The sequence below is a fragment of the Chlorocebus sabaeus genome, chromosome 5, assembly GCF_047675955.1.
Source record: "Chlorocebus sabaeus isolate Y175 chromosome 5, mChlSab1.0.hap1, whole genome shotgun sequence".
Taxonomy (NCBI): domain Eukaryota; kingdom Metazoa; phylum Chordata; class Mammalia; order Primates; family Cercopithecidae; genus Chlorocebus; species Chlorocebus sabaeus.
The window spans coordinates 53358442-53377175 of NC_132908.1; the positions used below are offsets into that span (position 1 = coordinate 53358442).

An 18734-nucleotide genomic window follows, 5' to 3' on the forward strand; every position below is an offset into this window, starting at 1 on the left:
CCCCAGGGCTGGCTTTCCAGGTCACTGCTGCCAGGGGGGCTCGGACAACCTTCATGCCCGGTGAGGGCGAAGTCAGACCCCAAGGACTGGGGTGTTGGGGATACTGACCCTTGGGAGCTGGGTCAGGTCAGCATGGGGACTTGGCCTTCCAGCCTCTGCACCATTGTAGCTTCCTTCCTAGGACAGGCAATGGGAGGGGGCACAGCTGCCAGAACTTTCTCACCGCCCTTCTGCAGTGGACAGGCTCTGACATGTAAATGGCACCTTAGCTGGACAGCTCAATTCTGGATGAACTTTGGCCCCACACTTCTTTTGTATAGACCTTTTGTTGGCCACAAAACTTCCAGATGCTGACCTCATTTTCTTTGTGTCTCTCCCATCCCCAAGGATGCCTGCAGACTTTCAGTACCTCCCACTCACTTCTAGAGCCACGTGCCATGGGCTGGGCAATCAGTCTCTCTCCTCTGGCCTAATCAGAGGGTTGGGAGTTGAAGGGATTTGCGGCAGAATAATTGTCTAATAACAATACTGCATGCAGCCGGGCGCTGTGGTGCATGCCTGTAATCCTAACACTTTGGGAGGCCAAGGTGGGTGGATCACCTGAGGTCAGGAGTTCGAGACCAGCCTGACCAACATGAAGAAACCCCGTCTCTACTAAAAATACAAAATTAGCTGGGCATGGTGGCACATGCCTGTAATCCCAGTTACTTGGGAGGCTAAGCCAGGAGAATCTCTTGAACCCGGGAGGCGGAGGTTTCAGTGAGCTGAGATCATGCCACTGCACTCCAGCCTGGGCAACAAGAGCAAAACTCTGTCTCAAATTAATAGTAATAATGCACACATGAATAAAAAATCCCAATTCTGGAGAGCCCGTGAAACTGGGGAGATGGTAGGCCTGGTGTATGCCACTCCCAGACCCCAGTGGGGTCTCGGTCTCTCTGCTTGGCTCGAGGACTCATGCAGGCTGAAAGCAGGGGTAAGGCAGCTGGAGGAGGGCCCCCAGCTCCCTGCCTCCACCTCCTCCAGTGCTGAGCATCTTGTCTCGGGCCTGGTAGTAGTCAGGGTCTCTGTGAGTGTGAGTGGCAGAAACCAACGGGACGGGGCTCACAGGCCAGGTCACATGAAGGGTAAGGGGATCCAGCCTTGGGGACCTAAATACCATGACACTTCCCTGTTTCTTTCTGGTAGCTTTATTCTGAGAGGCTTCTCCATGGGTTGGGGGACACTGGTCTCAGTGATACTAGTGGCTCTGGGGCCACATCCTCCTAAGCTCCCCCCTTTGAAAAATCCCAGGGAAAGACTACAAGTGGCCCAGCATGGTCACATGCCCACCAGCCACCTCCTCCACTCATCGACCCTCTTCCTTGCCTTGGCATCTAACACCTGGTTCCCAGAGCCTGGCATGGACTGGAAGCTGGCCTGGGCTCCACAGGACTCAGGGTCCAGCACACTCCTGGCCCAGCCCTGTGCTCCCAGCCATGCCTCTCCCTGTTGCTGGGACATCTCTCAGTGCCACTCAGCTGGTGCACACCCTGAAGCATGGTGCCCCAGGCAGGCAGTGGTCACTAGGCAGGGATGTTCTCAGGGCCTGCTAGGATTCAGCCAGGGACAGAGGGGCCACTCGGGTGGTGGTCAACTTGCACTTTGGTTAGGAGAGTGGTCTGAGCAAAGTCCTGTCAGCCACAGAGATACGTGAAGAGCAAGAAGACAGGGTATGTCTGGTGCCAGGGCTGAGACAGGGGTTTGCTGTCCTCAAGACAGCGTCTAGAGGTTTAGGTTCCTCTAGAAGCTTCCCTGAGACAAGGATTTGGGTGAGACAAGGAGTTTATTTGGGGGGTCATTTCAGGAAGCACCGGGGCAGTGGGGAAGCCACACAGGAAGGGAGGGAAGCCATGAAGGGGAACTGACGGGTGGCCTGCCACGTTGGCAGCTGGGGCTCCATCCTGTGGGATCCTGTCTGACTGTGTAGCTTGTCTCAGAATTGCCTCCCTGGGAGGGCAGGGAAGCCAGGGTATTTGCCCATTCCTGTCTGTCCTGGGCACCGACTCCCAAACTGTGCAGCCAGCTATACACCCGAGGCAGTGAGCTCCATGGGCAGAGGCAGGAGGGTGGCCCGGGCAGCACCTGCTCTGCTCTCACCTACTCCGAGTTGGACACTAAAGGCTGTGGCTGCCTCAGACGGAGCGCAGATCTTCCTGGGCAAGGCCAGTTCAGCTGTGGTCTAGACCCCTCTACCAGGCACTGTCGGCCATCCAGGGGGCTCTCGGCACAGGGGGGTCTGATCACAGAGGGTGGGCCTGGAGTCCGAAGGCACCTCATCTTGAGTCCCAGCCCTGCCACTCACCATCGGGTTGTGAAGTGTCTTCCTCTCTGTGGCCCTCAATTTCCCCACTATGAAGTGGGGATGGTAATACTGTATTAGCTGTGCCACAGCAATGCCGTCTAACAAGCCTCTCCTAAACCCAACCACTTAGTTCTGCTGCAGATCAGAGACCCAGGGCAGGCTCCACTCTGTCCCGTATCCCATTCCCAGGCCACCAGCTCCCCAGGTCCTCTTCCCAGGATGAATGACAGAGGCTGGGCATATTCATGGCGATGGCAGGGCCCATGAGGACCAGCAGAAACATGGCCTCTCAAGGAGCTGGCACAGTGCCACTCCTGCACCATTCTGTGGACCGTGGCGAGTCCTGTGCCATACTCAACATCAAGCAGACAGGAAATATACAGTGCCTTTAGCAGGAGGAGCTGAAGAGGCGCAGGACAACGGGTGTGGGCAGAGGAGGGGTGAAAGACCCAATGACACAGCTCCTGCCACTGGCTCCTGAGGTGGGGGAGGTTCTGAGGACAGAGTGTGTCCACCAAATCCTTTGTACACTAAGTACTACTCCCGTGTGCAAGGTGGCGGTGACAGTGCAGTCCTGGGATGTCTCCAGGAGCCTTCCTGTCTTCAAAGACCACCACGCTCCTGGTTGTGATGTTACATGCATGTGATTGTAGTCTTTGAAAACAGGTGACCCTACTTTGATATTCAGGATGAGGGGAAGGGGAAGAATCCTGTTAATTATGCAGTACTTTTTCTGTAATTTCAAGAAGGCTCAGCCTACACTTGTGCACCTTAAGCAAATTCAGCTACACCCACTCAGACAAGGAGGAAGGGAGGAGGCAGAGGAGGAGAGCGCTCCAAGCTCATTACCTGTCCTTTCCCATTCCCATGTTTCACCTGACCTAGGGGCTTCCCCTGCCCCCAGAGAAAGGTAGGCCCCAGGTCACAAACAAATCAAGAAAAATTAATAAAATGGCCTTTGACTTTGAGCAATCCAAGGGCCAAAGTTCTTGAGATTTAATGTTGGCATGAGATATTTTTGCCATCTGCACTCACTTGGCAACCAGCCCCTCCCCTCCCCCAGTCCTGAGGCACAGCCCCCCTGTGGCCCATCCCTCAGCTAACCGGAATTCTCCACCGAAACACCTGCTCCTCCACATAGCCCAGTTCTAAGGACTCCATTCCAGCCTGCGTAAGAAGTGTAGAAAATTACAACTCAGCAAAGAACATTGATTTTTTTTTCTCCCCCAAACAAAATAACTGTGTTTTCAGGATGAAAGCAGAGATGCTGGTTGAGTTGGAGGGTGGAGAACAGAGCCCAGCCCACTCTCCCTTCCTGCCCCGGAAAACTCTGGGGCCCTATGGGCTGTGGCTTGGAGCTCTTGCTTTAGGATGTCCATGTGGTAGAAGGCCCCACAGGCCCCATGAACCCCGACTGTGCATGCTCAGGTCGTGGCCCTGCCCAGAGCAGGCTGTGAGCTGAGCTGCGGTCCTGCCACACTGGCTGGGGCCTCATCACAGCCCCAGCCAGAGGAGAGCCCTTGGCTGGCAGGGGTCTTCTGTCCCCACTGAAGTCTCAAAGCCCACCATCCACCTCTCCTCACAGGCTGACGCCAAGATGGTGTGCGACGTGGTGAGTCGGATGGAAGACACCGAGCCCTTCTCTGCAGAGCTGCTTTCTGCCATGATGCGGCTCTGGGGCGACTCAGGAATCCAAGAGTGCTTCAACCGGTCCCGGGAGTATCAGCTCAACGACTCTGCCAAATAGTGAGTGTCCCGGCGGGCGCACAGTCTGTAGCCGGGCAGTGATGCGGGAGTGGAAGGGGACTGGCGATGGGGATTGGCAGAGCAAGGATTCTCGTCTGAGGTAATGCCTGCCGGGAGATGTTCTACTACAGGTGGGGCGTGTCAGGAAGGAATGAGAAGGGGCCTCTCTTCCTGCCCCCCCAGGAGAAGGAGGCGGCCAGAGAAGGCAGAGGACACAAGAGACAACCACACAGTGGAAATTCCCAGAGGGCGGGACCTTGTCATTGGCCTGTCCCGAGGAGTGCCTGGCATGGCAAAAACACGGCTTTCAAGTGTAGCAGCTTTGGTTTTTCATGGGGAGCTCCTGACCCCATAAATACAAACCAAACCAACAGCCATATAGGCAGAAAATAAATGGTGCCATTTTGTTTTATTTTAGAGAAAATAATAAGTTTTCCATTCCCCTATATTCAAAATTAAAAATAAGGGCCAGGCGCGGTGGCTCAAGCCTGTAATCCCAGCACTTTGGGAGGCCGAGTCGGGCGGATCACGAGGTCAGGAGATCGAGACCATCCTGGCTAACACGGTGAAACCCCGTCTCTACTAAAAATACAAAAAACTAGCCGGGTGAGGTGGCAGGCGCCTGTCGTCCCAGCTACTCAGGAGGCTGAGGCAGGAGAATGGCGTAAACCCGGGAGGTGGAGCTTGCAGTGAGCTGAGATCCGGCCACTGCACTCCAGCCTGGGTGACAGAGCGAGACTCCGTCTCAAATAAATAAATAAATAAATAAATAAATAAATAAATAAGGAATATGTAAGTCTAATTAATATAATACATGTATACTTTAATACTCTGTTATAACTAAATAAGGGAGATGACAGGAGGGCAGGAGGGTGGAAGGAGGAAAGGAAGGGGACAGAGGGAGAAAGAAGAGGAGAGAAGAGAAGATGGAGAAGTGGGAAATGGTAAAAGCTGGAGCTGGTTAGAAGGTGCTCCCGGCTCTTCCCATGACCGCAGGTCACGGGTCCATTGGCTGCAGCTTTATCACTCTAGGCATCTCCAAGGACATCCTTACTGCTTCCGTGCCCTTGGCCTCTAGATTGGAGGCTCCAGAGCCCTGGGATGGCCAGTGTTGGTCAGGGACATGTCTTCTGTCATGGAGACACTGGGATTGCCCCCTTGGCTTTTGGGAAACACACCCCACTTTTGCAATTGCAATCTGGTACCCATACATTCAGTGGGGACTTTCTGCAAGGAGCCTCTGCGCTTTACCCCACTGGCTGGGAAGACTCTGACATGATCCAGTCCAGCCATTTTCACCAGGTCTTCTCAGCTGGGGCCATTTTGCCTCCAGGGGACATTCAGCAACATCTGGGGACATTTTTGATGGCTGCAGCTAGAGTGGTTCTCCCGGCAGCTAAAGTGGTGCTCCCGGCAGCTAGAGTGGTGCTCCCAGCATCTAGCAGGTAGAGGCCAGAGATGCAGTTAAACATCCCACAGTGTGCAGGATGGCCCCCACAACAAAGAGTTGCATGGCCCCAGACATCCATAGTGCCAAGATTAAGAAACCCGGATCTACGCAGTGCCAACAGACAATGGCTGAGGCCAATGTTCACTCCTGGACATTTCCACAGGCCACATGGCAGCCAACAGACTAGGGGCCTGAGCAAGGCCAGGAGCGGCTTCCCATTTCTGCATACCTAGATTGACCACAGGGCAAATGCCAAAGTCCTGTGAGTTCCAGGTGATGACTACCTAGGTCCCTGGGCCTGATGAGCTCCCAGGGACACCCTGGGGGTCAGGGCAGTGAGCCCAGAAGCTCAGTGTCCACCATTCCATATGCTCAAATCACAGACCAGAGCCAGGCAGGAGAGAGTGACTTTCAGCTGCCCTCCTCCCTTCTCCCACTCCCTGTCCCTGCCCTGCCTCCTCCCCAAGAGTCAGCAAGACCCTCAGGGGCCTTTAGGGCCAGCTGGCCCAAATCTGCCTTCTAGTGGCTCACCAAATCCTGCTCTCCACTTACATTTTTACCATTTCACTAATTATAACATGAATCCATTACAAAAAAAAAAATTTTTTTTTAAACAAATGCAGAGGCATATAAAATGAGAAGCAATCTTCTTCCTACTCCCCTCACCAGCCCTGCCCCTCCCACTTTTACCCACTTCCATTTATTTGTCCCAGTGGCATCCAGAAAAACTTGATCCTCCGACTCAAAATAGTATTTACGGCCACCCACTCTGGAATCAAGGGAGCTCAGCTCACCTTCCTTCCTTCCACCGCTCTCCACCTTCACCTCCGGCTTTTTGCTAGTTACAGGATTATTTTTAGTTCTTCCGGTGCTTACCTTTATAACTTTAAATAAGAAACTTGAGTCAGTATTTGTCAACTCCCCACCAAGTAAGCTGAGGAAATTCTCCTCCCTGCAGCCTCGTCTCTGCCTTCTTTCAAATTTTCCACTTCCCAGGTTGATGATGTTACTATTCTCTTCTGTCACCATGGCTGGGCCTTCTGTGTCTCCTCTCCGGGAGAGGGCAGGAAAGGCAGGGGACACACAGGTGCTCAGGGCCGGAAGGGCCTGGCACGTTTCCTGTCTTAGCAGTTAGACCTCAGCTTCTGACAAAGTCTCAGTTAGACCTCAGCTTCTGACAAAGTCTTGGGCCCAGTATAGAAAGCAGATCAGAGTAGGTTTGTTGTGCTGGAAAGGAGAGGGAGGCCTCACAGGGCTACCACAGCATGTGCTTCCAGGGGGTGCCACTGACACCCTAATGCCCCAACCACCAAAGCACCTCTCTGCCCAGCCCTTCACAGGGGAGGAACCAGGGCACAGGCTCCTGAGCAGGCTCTTCATGCCCCCCAGCCTCTCTGAGCAGGGCTGACTCTCCCCTCTGGATAACCACCTAGAGGCGGGTCCCAGAAACCCTGGGCACATCCATCCAGGGGCTGTGAAAGGTACTCTGGGTCCTGGTTGGCACTGGGTTTCCTCAAATCCAGTTCCCCACTGCTTTGTCCATGCTGGCATCCGAAGTTTCTTCTCCTCGCCTTCTCTCTTGACCCCACTCCTATCGGGCTCTTGCTCCTCCGCCTGCTGAGATGGCTCATAGCCCAGTCCTATCCTGGGGGCTGCTCCATCAGCCTCCTCCCACTCAGGGCTCAGGGTTCAGTCCCCCAGTACCTGGGACCTCCTTTCACTCCCAGCACCCTCCTCCTCTCGGGCTGCCCTTTCCAGACTCCCTTGATGCCTCCTGCCCACCCACCCAGGCAGTTGGTGGCAGGGGAGGTCTGCTGGGGGCTGCTGTATCCTGTCCCCAAGCTCCATCCCAGAAGCACCTCCTGTCGAGGACTGGTGCCTGGTGACCTTCTCCTGTCTCGTTTTAAGCACCTTGTACACTTGGACAACTCTCAAATTCATATTGCCAGCTCAGCCCTCCCTCCTCACTTCTGCCTACTCAGTGTCTGTTTGATCATCAAATGAATCTCAAGTTAACATGAGCCCGTGGGACCCCTGGCTCCCATCCTCCCCATAGAACCTGCTCTGTGTGCTCCTCCCTCCCTCTACATGTGTCTCATTCCACCACTTGGAGATATCTCTACCTCTGCTCATCCTCCTGTATCCCACACCCAGGCCACCAGCAGATGCAGCTCCCCTGGCAGGTACATCAGATGCTGACCACTAACACCCTCCACAACCACCCCCACTGTGCCAGTGCCATCTGGTGGTGACAGCAGCTCTGTAGGCCCCACCCGCTGACCTGCTCTCTTGACAGCAGCAGGGCTGTTGTCAACATGCTTCTGGCCAGAACCCTCAAGGGGCTCCCGTCTCACTCAGAGTAAAAGCCTAAGCTCTGACAATGACCTCAAGGGCCTGCTTGCCCCAGCCGGACTCTGGCCACCCTCACCTCCACCACCTTTCCCAGCCTCACCCACCACCTGGCCCCTCCACGCGTGCTTCCTGCCACCACACCTGCCAGTTTTTCCACCAGGCCACTCGAGGCCCACTTGCTCCCTCATTCCCCTCCGTCTCCCCTGTCCAGACGCCTTCCCCAACTACCCTGCATCAAATAGCAGCCCCCAGTAGGCGTCCCCCATCGCTAATAGCCTGATTCGTTCTCTGACACTACCTCCCGATGTACTGTATCTCTGACTCTCCTGTTTATCACCTCACACACGCATGTACACTCCCCCGGAACGCAGGCCCTGGGAAGGTGGGGCTGTGTTGACTGCCCCATCCCCAGCTCCCGGAACAGTGGGTAGGTGGGATGGGCAGCAGGTGTGCAGTCAGCCTTCCTGACTGGGTTGCTAAGCAGTTCTCCCACACCTCACCCCACCCTCCACAGCCGTTTCCTTGCATGAGGCTCGGCCAGCACAGAGAGGCCAGAGGGCCAGGTTGCCCGTCTAAAGATGGTTTGCCCTGGCTGGGAAAGGAAGAGCAGGACCAGACACTTCCAGGCTGGTGTCCAGCTGCAGATGCGGGGGACGTCCTCACAGCTTGGAAGCAGAGGTCATGGGCGCCAGGGCAGGGCAGGCACAGAGGCTTGGGAGGGGCTCCTTCTGGCTGAGACCAGAGCCTGCCCAGATACCACTGGTTGGCGAGGAGGCTGTGGGGCTGGGGGCACGTACAGGTCTGCTCTGCAGCCTTGGCTCCCTCACCCCCATCCCCACATCGTGCCCTTCCATGGAGGGCAGTCAGGCTCAGGAGAGGAGACCAGGAGTCCTGTTTCATTTTTTTTTCCTGGATTTTTAAAATGCTAATAGAGTCCAGTTTAAGAGCATGGGGTCTGGAGCCAGTCAAAACTAGACTGGAATCCCAGCCAAGTTCATTTTTCTCTTTTTTTCTTTTTTCTTTTTTTTCCGAGACAGAGTCTTGCTCTGTCACCCAGACTGGAGTGCAGTGGCACGATCTCAGCTCACTGCAACCTCTGCCTCCTGGGTTGAAGCGATTCTCCTGCCTCAGCCTCCTGAGTAGCTGGGATTACAGGCGCCCAGCTAATTTTTGTATTTTTAGTAGAAACGGGGTTTCACCATGTTGGCCAGGATGGTCTCGAAATCCTGACCTCGTGATCCACCCACCTCGGCCTCCCAAAGTGCTGGGATTACAGGCGTGAGCCACCGCACCCGGCTGCCAAGTTCATTTTCTCTCAATGTGACTTCAAGCTTACCTCCCTGAGCCTTGGAATCCACCCTTTTGTTTTCTTTTCTTAGCGGCATTCTCACAAGGATTGTCACTGGGTTCTATCAGTGAACAGCCTAGCTGGTGACGGCATCTGCCCTTCCCAGCCCTGTGGACATTCATGAGCTGGTCAGCATGCCCATCTCTCATGCAATGGTGACTGCGGCTCCAGCCAGCAAGCTGGCCCCTAGCAGGTCCTGGAGCAGATGCAGCGTGGGACCCCACATTGTCCTATGGTTCAGACACTCGGGGCTCCTCCCTGTGGGCTGCTTGTGGTTCACCCTGGTAGCTGGGATGGGTGGCCTGGCAGGCTCCATGGATCACTGAGTCTTCCTTCAGGCCTGGCCCAGCTCCCTACTTCCTGGTTTCCCAGATCCTACCTGGCTTTAGATTCAAACTTAACCCATAATGAACCCGAAAGTCCTTGCAGGCAGCATCCTCTGAGTGCTTGGCCTGAGGCCTGGGCAGGTGACGTGCAGAGGCCTGGTCTGTTCCCACAGCAAGAGGTAGCAGGGGTAGAGAGCTAATTCCAAAGACTGGGTCCCAGGGAGGCCCAGCCACTGTATGGCTGTATAGCCCTGAGCCTCCAAGAGCGTCAAATTGGAAGGGGCACACAGACCCCTTGGTAAGTGAGAAGGAAGTGTGGAGAAGGCAGGGAGCTGCTCGGGGGCCTCCGAAGCCCCAGAGAGTAATAAAAGTATGGCCTCTGGGGCCAAGGGTTTGGGTCATGGCCTCAGGCGAAGTACTTACCTTCGATGAGCCCCAGTTTTAGTACATTTAACTCAGAAATTACGTATGAAACACGGTTACACATGGAAAGAATAGAACCTATCTGTTGGCCGTTATTATTTTTTAAATGAAGAAATGACAAAACAGTATTATTATAAACATGGTAGTCTCATATAAAAGGTTGACCTTGTCTAAGTGTCCCAGGAGCTGCGTGCATAGCCCTTTTGGCTATGAATGAGAGTGTGAGGCCAAGACCCTAAGACCCTCTTCCTCAGTCGCCCCCACTCCCTGTGGCCTGGGATGGAGGTGATATCATTTCCACAGTGACCTGGAGGGGCCCTGACTGAGACTGGACTCTGACGGTGGGTGGCCTGGCCAGTCCTGAACAATGTTCAGGCGTTTGGTCCATGGTCCCCTGTTTGTTGCTGTCCTCAGCTACCTGGACAGCCTGGATCGGATTGGGGCCGCCGACTACCAGCCCACCGAGCAGGACATCCTCCGAACCAGGGTCAAAACCACTGGCATCGTAGAAACGCACTTCACATTCAAGAACCTCCACTTCAGGTGAGGCCCAGGGAGGCCCCCAGGCCCTGGTGAGGGCTAAGAGGGGACATGCCCTGCCTCTCAGCGCATTTCATCAGCAGCGCCCGAACATCATCCTGCCCCAGGGACCCCACAGGTAGGGGCAGGCAGCTGGATACCAGAGGAACCTGCCTGCGTTTCTGCCGAGTTTAGGGGCTGCGGTGCGCAGGGAGGCTTCCTTGGAGAAGATTCCCAGAGTGGGGCTGTGAGGAGGAGGGAGGGTTTGGACAAGGAGGGGCAGCCCGTCCCTGAGGTGACTTCTGAGGAGGAGGAGGAGGTGGGCTACCAGGGGGCCCTTCCAAGATCACCTTATGGGGAGGGGCCGAGAGTGGGGCTGCGTAAGCCCAGGCTGCCACTGTGAGACCCTGAGGACCCACGGCGCCCCAGAGCTGGAAGGAGCAGAGCGAGCGGACCCACCCTCTCCTGGTACATGTGGGAAGCTGAGGCCTAACAAGAGCAGAACTTTCCTCAGGCACAGAGTGCAGCTAGAACCCAGGGGCTCTGGGCCTCAGAGCAGGGGCCTGATGGGTGAAGTGGTTCCCCGGGTCCTGCTGCAGTGCTGTGTCCTCACCTGCAGTAACCTGCATGCACGGAGGCCTGGGAGCCCTCGCTCCGTCCTGCAGGGAACAGAGGCCAGCAGAGAAGGGGAGGGCAGAGACCCCCTGCAGGGAGAGCTGAATTCTAATATTCCCTGCCTCCCATGTCCCCAGCTCCTGCCCACTCCTGTTCAGACTGAGGGGCGGAGGCTCTGGGCCCAGGAACCCCTAGGCCTCCACGGATCTGGGAAGCAAAACCTTGGTCAGAGCAGCCCTGAGGGGCCTCCCTTGCCTTCCCAGGCTCCTTGGTCTCTCTTGCTCCTCCAATGGGAGCACAGGATGAGGATCTCAGCTCAAGCTGGCCCAGCAAGGCAGGGTCTAGAATAAGCATTCTGGAGGGACCACAGAGGCCATCCGCCCACGCCCCTGCATTACAGATGGGCAGGTGGGATCTAGGGGAGCCAGTGATAGAATGAGAACCAGACCCATTCCTTGCTCCGAGCCCACTCTTAATCTCTGCCTGCAGTCGCTCTGTTGTGTCCAGTGGGACCAGGGATCTTTCCCTGTCCCCCTCTGGCAGGCTGTGTGTCAGCAGGCATCCCAGATCTAGGAGGCTGCAGGGCTCCTCGCTCTGGGGATTGGGGTGGGAGATTGACCTTTTACTTCCAGGACTTAAGTCCCACCTGCCCACAATCTCTCCCAAAGTTTTTGTGCCCCCTCGGGAGTAGAGTCTGAGAGGGGCAAGAGGCCAGGCTCTGATCTGCCAGAAAGGGGCAGTACTGGGCAGAGGTGAGAGTCCCAGCTTTGTCCACAGCTGGACTCTCACCAGCTTGGGCATGTCCTAAGCCCATGGGTGGCTCACTTCTGCCATCCACATAACAGGTGACATCTCCTGCCTGCTTCCCCCCCACGCTGGTTTGGAGTTTGTCCAGAGCAAATCCAGGAAGGAATAGGCTGAGGGGAGGGTGCTTCTGAAAGAAGGACTCTCAGAGTCCTTCCTGGGGGTGGCTCAGGTGTGCCCCCTTAGTAAAATGCCTCAGTTGCAAGGGCAGGTCTTCGAGTCGTGATATGTGAGCACAGCCAGTCCCAGGACAGACTCCGGGGGCAGTGCCTGGGGATGACAGTGATCCAGCTGTCTGTCAGCACCTGGAGTGACAAGGTCTTCTAGTAAGGGCTTCTAGTGAGGCTCTGAGCACCGTGGCCCCCATCCTCTGCCTCTCAGCATGCTCACAGCTTGATCCCCAGGCAGCCCTCACCTGCCTGGACCCTGCGCCTACCAACTCCCTGCCTCCTACAGGCTGTTTGACGTCGGAGGCCAGCGATCTGAACGCAAGAAGTGGATCCATTGCTTCGAGGACGTCACGGCCATCATTTTCTGTGTCGCGCTCAGCGGCTATGACCAGGTGCTCCACGAAGACGAAACCACGGTAAGTGGCCTGGGCCCCCTGGGCAGGGGGCAGCACTGAGGAGACAGCCGCAAGACAGGCGAGCCCTGTGAGCACTGGGCCTCGGGTGCCCACAGTGGCTCTGGGGTCCAGCCAGCTGTCATGGTTAGAGGTTTCCATCATGGGTGGGCCGTGCCGGCTCTCTCCACCAATTCTGTATTGCCAAAGCAAGTGCCTCATGATGCCAGTGTGACAGAGCCTGTGTGTGCAACCTGATCACACATAGCCAAGCAGAATGTGCCTCTTCCGTAACTTGGTGGAGTCACAGAGGCCATCAGGCCAGAGCAAAATTAAGCAAACCCTAAAAAACCAGGAGGCAGCCAAGCAAGAATGTACATGCAACAGAAATAGCAGTCTTAGCCTGACAGCCATCCCTGGGGCACTGGCCTCAGATGCTGCTGAAGCAGTATGGGGCCGGGGATGCTGAGGAAGAGGTGGGGAGGGCCCAGGATGCTGCAGGAGAGTTGTGTGGGGCTGGGGGTGCTGGGGATCAGTGTGTGGGGCTGATGGGCCAGGAAGGGCAATGGGGATGGGACATGCTGGTGAGTGACAGTCATGGCTCTGGGCTCCTTTGCCAAATGCCAGATTCACATTCAGCCTGGGGCCTCAGTGAGGGGACATTCCCCTGGGAGAGTGCAGCCTTCCTCTGGGCCTAGTCCTGGCTCTGCTACTCACTGGCTTGCTGCTGAATTAGGCAGAACCTTTCCGGCTCAGTTACTGTTTTCCATAAAAGGGGGATAATAATAGTACCTGCCTGTTGGGGGCTGTCGGCAGTGGGATGGGTGATCCATGTGCAGCGCTCTGGAGCTGTTTCTGGGACAGCAGTGCCAAGCTGGTGGTTGTGCGGTGACTGGTGATTGCCCTGAGCCTGCGGGTCTACTCCATGGTCCCCTTCTGGGCTGCAGCCCGCCAGGCACCGAGCATGGCCCACAGGGTCACTGGAGATAAGCCCCAACACTCCTGACAGTGGGGCCCATAGGCTGTGGGGTCACAGCCTGGCGTCTGTCATCTCCTTCTGTCTGGAACACGTGCAGACCCCACCCCACGCCTCTGCGGGCTGGCACCGAGGGTTTGAGGTTGGAGGTGGAGCTTGTTGTCATGCTGGGCCTTGAGTGAGGCCTGTCTTCTCTCTGGGTCTGTTTCCTCATCATTTCTGGCCCAACTGGTCCACTGGGCTTTGCGAGGATGGGATGAGCTTTGGGGTGTGGGCTACCGGGCACAGTGCTATAGGGAGGAGGAGCCGCCGCCCTGAGGGGCTTACGCAGAGTGATGGGGCTTTGGGCTGGTGGTGTGGGTAGTCTGGACCCGTTCCGTGTACAGGCTCACCCGCCTGGCTCTTCCTATTTCAGGCCCACCTGTACCCCTGACTTGGGTTTCTGCTGTAATTGTTCTCAATGGCATCTGCAGGCAGTGATGTCAGTCACCAGCCGAGTCTTGATGCTGAGTGGGGCAAGGGTGGATGCACTTCCTGGGCCATGCTTGGACCCAGACTCACTGGCCACCCAAAGCCCAGGTCAGCCTCCTAACCACGCGCCCCCACAGTGACTGCCCAAACATTTCCCACTCCCCACTGCTGGGCTCTATGCCATTAGGGCCACTGCTCCAACTCCTGGGGTCTGAGCTCCACTTGGCTTATCTTTTTTCCCTGTGTCCACCATGGTTTCAAAGACAGCAAAGGAGCTGGCGGCAGGAAGCCAGGAGGGCCCTTCCCCCTGGAATCCAGCCTCTCCCTAGACTTGCCCTGCCAGGCCTGTGGATGGCTTCAACCCAAGTCCCAGGCCCACCGGCCATGGGGCTGGGCTCTCACTCACCTCTGGAAGATGGAAACAAAGGGATGTCTAGGTGGGCCTAGCAGCCACAGGCCCCAAGCTCTGCGGCCCACGGCTCCCCATTGAGCATGAGCCTGGTGCTGGGCCTGGCACTGGGTGACCTTCCAGCCTGTGGGCCTTGTTGCCTGGAGCACTTGCCCTCCAGTCTTCTCCACCTTCTCTCACCTTCCTTTTTCCCCGTTTCCCCCACCCTTCCACACAAGGGCTGGAGCAGAGGACCTTGGAGAAGCCAAAGCACATGGAGCCAAGGTCACAGGCAGGCTCTTCCTGTGTCCTTCCTTCCCCAAAGCTGGCCACCTTCGCAGCCTGGGGAAGAGTAGCAGCTCTTGCAGGGAACGGGGATGACTTTGCAACCTGACAGTGGCCACAAAGGCAGCTCATTGCCGTGGTGGCAGCAAGAATACTGCTGCTGTAGAACTCAGCAGTCGTCGCCGTGTGCTGTGGGCGCGTGTAGAGGTGGCAACTTGGGAATCAGACAGATCTGGTCCAGGGTCTAGCGTCGCCCCTGCCACCTCTGTGATCATGGGCAACCACCCCACCCCGCCCGGGCCTGCACCTCCTCCTCTGTAAATGGTGACGATGGTAGAATGGCCTCGCAGGCCACATGAGGACCCCTGGGCTAAAAGCTGTAAACGTGCCTGTACGCAGGAATCATCACTCAGTGAATAGCTCCTGCGGCTACTACGTTCAGATGCCATGGCTAGAGGTCAGGTTCTAGGATGGGGGAGCTCTGTCTGCCTCAGAGAGGCAAGAGCCAGGCCCCAGGCTCTTGGTCCTCAGCCATCCTCTGGTCAACGCTGCACATCCCTCTCTGGCCTGGGGTGAGAGCTGGGGTGACAGCCCGCGACAAAGGTGTCTGGAAGCAGCTCCTGGAGCCAGGCCAGGAGAGCCCTGGGGCTGGTGGCTGCCACTGGCCCTCCAGCTGCCCTGTCCGCTGCATCCCGGGAGCCCGAGAGCCTGGTCCTGGCCTCGTACCTGCTCTCAGCACCACCCAGCTGGGCCTGCGGCTGCCACAACTTCTCCACTACCACAGTCGCCGCCACCGCCTGCAGGGCCTTATCTTGCCAAACCAAGGCCAAAACCAGTTCTGAGAGACCCTCCAAGCCCGGAAGGTATGAAGCACCTCCCTCCAACCGAATCCATCAGCTAAGAGTTGAAAGCAGCAGGTTCTCAGGGCGCCGCTGGGTGACTTTGCTGTGACACCTGCCCAGCCTGCCCCTGCGCCCGCACTCCTCTCCAGCCACTTGGCCTGGGCGCCTCCTACCCATCCTGCATCTCTTGCCCTGCGGTCCACAGGCCCAGGATGGCCACGGCCCCTGTGAGCCCGCACAGAGCTCTCTGCAGGAACTGGCCGGGTGCCCTGGCCCTGAGACTGGTTGAACCAATTTTTCAGTATTTTTCTCTCTTTCTCCTGTTGGGTTTTTATCTTCTTCTCTGTTTTAATCTGTTTTGCTGTGTTTCATCTTGGGGTTCCTCTGGCCCCTCTACTGAGAAACCAGCCCCAACAACCAGTTCTCCCAGAGCCTCCCCAGCCCCAGCCCACCAACGAAACCACCAACCACACCAAGGCCACAGCAAGCTCACCCCCGAGACGCTATCCCCCTGGTGTCTGCTTCCAACTCGGGATTAATTCGAGGATCCTTAGTCCTCGGTTAATGTTTCCCAACTGAATGCGTGCACCCTTCCAGCCTTGCTGTTGAAACCGAATGAGACCCTGGTAGAGAAATCTGCATGAGCGGGGTTCCGCGCAGATGCGTTCGGTGGTGGTTGCGGCCCCTGCCCTGTACGTGCATGGTGCATGTCCTCTCCATGAGCTGGAGCCTCTCCAGTGACCTCACTGCCCCCACCTGGGGCCAGCTCTCTTTGGAAGGGGGCAGCATCCCCCAACCCTGCCCGACCCTGCTCCGCCCCGCCCTGCCTGCGTGTGGAATGAAACAGGACCACGTCCCGTCTGTCCTTGTGGATCCTCCCGTCTCCGTCCTGGTGGTCTCTGTCCCGGTGGTGCGTCCAGCCACATTGGTGGACCTTCCCTTTGCTTGTCCCGCTGTGTCATTGGCCGTGGTGGGTCAGTGCTTTGGATACTACCGCCCCTCACTCGCCCCTCCACTCTGTTGCAGAACCGCATGCACGAATCCCTGAAGCTTTTTGACAGCATCTGCAACAACAAATGGTTCACAGACACGTCCATCATCCTGTTTCTTAACAAGAAGGACATATTTGAAGAGAAGATCAAGAAGTCCCCGCTCACCATCTGCTTTCCTGAATATACAGGTAGAGGCCCCTCCAGGGACAGCAGGCCCCCGAGGGAGCGGGCCCCATTCCCAAAGCCCAGTCCACCCTTCCTGCTCTCTGTGGATGCCCCCGACTCTGCCACAGAGAATCCACACAAACGGGCCCCACCCTGCCCCCAGATTGTGCTCTAGCGAGGAGGGGCAGCTAGCCGGGGCTTCCTCATCAGGGAAAGCAGGTGGAGCCCTGGCTCTGCCACTTATGAGCTATGTGACCATGGTGGCCTCTGGGAGCCTGAGCTCCACTGTCTGCGCACAGGGGTTCTCTGTGACAAGAGAACGCTGAGAAGATGAGGGGCGGGGCACAGAGGCTTGGAGTCAGGCAGCCCAAGGTTTATGGCCCAGCTCTGCCACTCACAAGCAGCTCAGGCAGGTCATGCGGCCTCTCTGAGCCTCAGTCTCTGGGTCTGTGAGGTGGAGTGATGGCTGTCATTGCCCTCACCTCCCTCACCGGGTGCTGTGAGGAGGGAATGAGCTGATGGGCACGCAGAGCTTCGTGTGGTGCTCACATCAGAAGCTCCCCTCCTGTCTGCTCTTGCCTTTAGGGTTATGCCTGTAACTCACACGGGGCTGCTGCAAGATTCACATCACAGAGTTTTGCAAGCAGCAGAGCCCTGGCCCCCTACATAGGGTGCTAGGGATGAGAGGCCGGCCCTGCCAGTGCTGTGGTGGATTTACCTGACCATGGGGTGGGTGGGCAGCCAGGAAGGCAGCATGACCAGGGTCTCCTGAGGAGCTGCAGGGTGGCAGCCTTGGTCACTGACCCCAGAGCGGTTACGGGGCCCCAGCATAGCCCGGGTGCCCATCAGTTCTTCTGAGATGGCGAGACCCTGACCAGAGAAGTGAGTGGGAGGAGAAGTGGGGCACCCTCAGCCCGACCTGCCCTGAAGCCTGGAGGGCACAGAGCAGGGGCCGACAGAGTCCCAGTGGGGCACCCCGGGGGCTTGGGGCCAGGCAAGCAGCACAGCTCTCCTACCTCCTACCTCCACCCATCCCCCAAAATCAGGCTGAGTGCCTGGCAGGCCAGTACCCAGGCATGTCCAGCTGTAGTTGAGTAGGGCTTAGCCTCCCTGGAAGCTCCCAGCCAGCTTCCTCTCTAGCCATAGTTGAGGGCCTGTGGATCCTGCCCTAGTGACCTGGGCTTGTGGCCTTTGGGGCAGTGGAAACAGGTGGGGTAGGTCAGTTACTAAGGTCAGTTTGGGGCTGAAGTGGGGAAGGAGGGGACAAGGGAGGCTGAGTAGTCAGCTGCAGTCCTAGGACACTCCCCAACCTCCAGCCCAGATTGAGCAAAGAGCTGAGGTCTGGCAGACCCTCCAGGCTTTCTGCACAGCAGCCTACTCCAGCTTAGAGCTGCGGCTCTGAACTCCAGCTCCCCTCCCTGCCGCCCCCTCCACAGACTGTCACAGCCCTGCTTGTGCCTGGCAGGGATTCCTGGAGGCTGAGGGCCTTCAGTGCAAAGCTGGGGTCCTGTTCTTCTGCCCCTTCCCAAACTAGAAGCTTCTCTTCTAGACTCTCCTCTCCCTGTGTCTACTTGGGAATCAGCTCAATGTAGTGTCCCCGAGGAAGGTAGCATCTGAGCCAGGCGGTTGTTAATCCCCTGTGAGTGAACATCAGAAACAAGAAGTTTGTAGGCTCCTCCTCCCACCTGGCCCAGCAGTGGCCGCAGGAGGTGATGTCAAAGCCTGCTCTGTGAACTCCCAAAGGCAAAGGAGCACCCACAGGGCATACATCAGCCAGGGCTACCTGCATGAGCCCAGTGCCCTCAAACCTCCTTGCACATGACCCACGGTAAGATGCAGCATTTGCCTCAGGAGTCCATAAATGGCTAGGCGTGATGGCTCAGGCCTGTAATCCCAGCACTTTGGGAGGCTAAGGTGGGCGGATTGCCTGAAGTCAGGAGTTCGAGAACAGCCTGGCCAACATGGCAAAACCCCATCTCTACTAAAAATACAAAAATTAGTCGGGCGTGGTAGCGCACACCTGTAATCCCAGCTACTTGGGAGGCTAAGGCTTGAGAATCACTTGAACCTGGGAGGCAGAGGTTGCAGAGAGCTTTGATCATGTCACTGCACTCCAGCCTGAGTGA

General features: G+C 56.9%; 1 protein-coding gene across 2 annotated transcripts in view; it reads left to right on the forward strand.

Annotated features, from left to right (window-relative positions):
* The window catches only part of GNAO1 (G protein subunit alpha o1), a 167460-nt gene that overhangs the window by 134515 nt on the left and 14211 nt on the right, over window positions 1-18734 (forward strand). The window contains exons 4-7 of one of the 2 annotated variants that reach the window (XM_007993335.3): window positions 3930-4090; window positions 10404-10532; window positions 12384-12513; window positions 16478-16631. In XM_007993335.3, coding sequence (XP_007991526.1) covers window positions 3930-4090; window positions 10404-10532; window positions 12384-12513; window positions 16478-16631 — 574 coding nt within the window. The remainder of the gene's footprint in view (window positions 1-3929; window positions 4091-10403; window positions 10533-12383; window positions 12514-16477; window positions 16632-18734) is intronic. The other variant, XM_007993334.3, reaches the window with a different exon arrangement.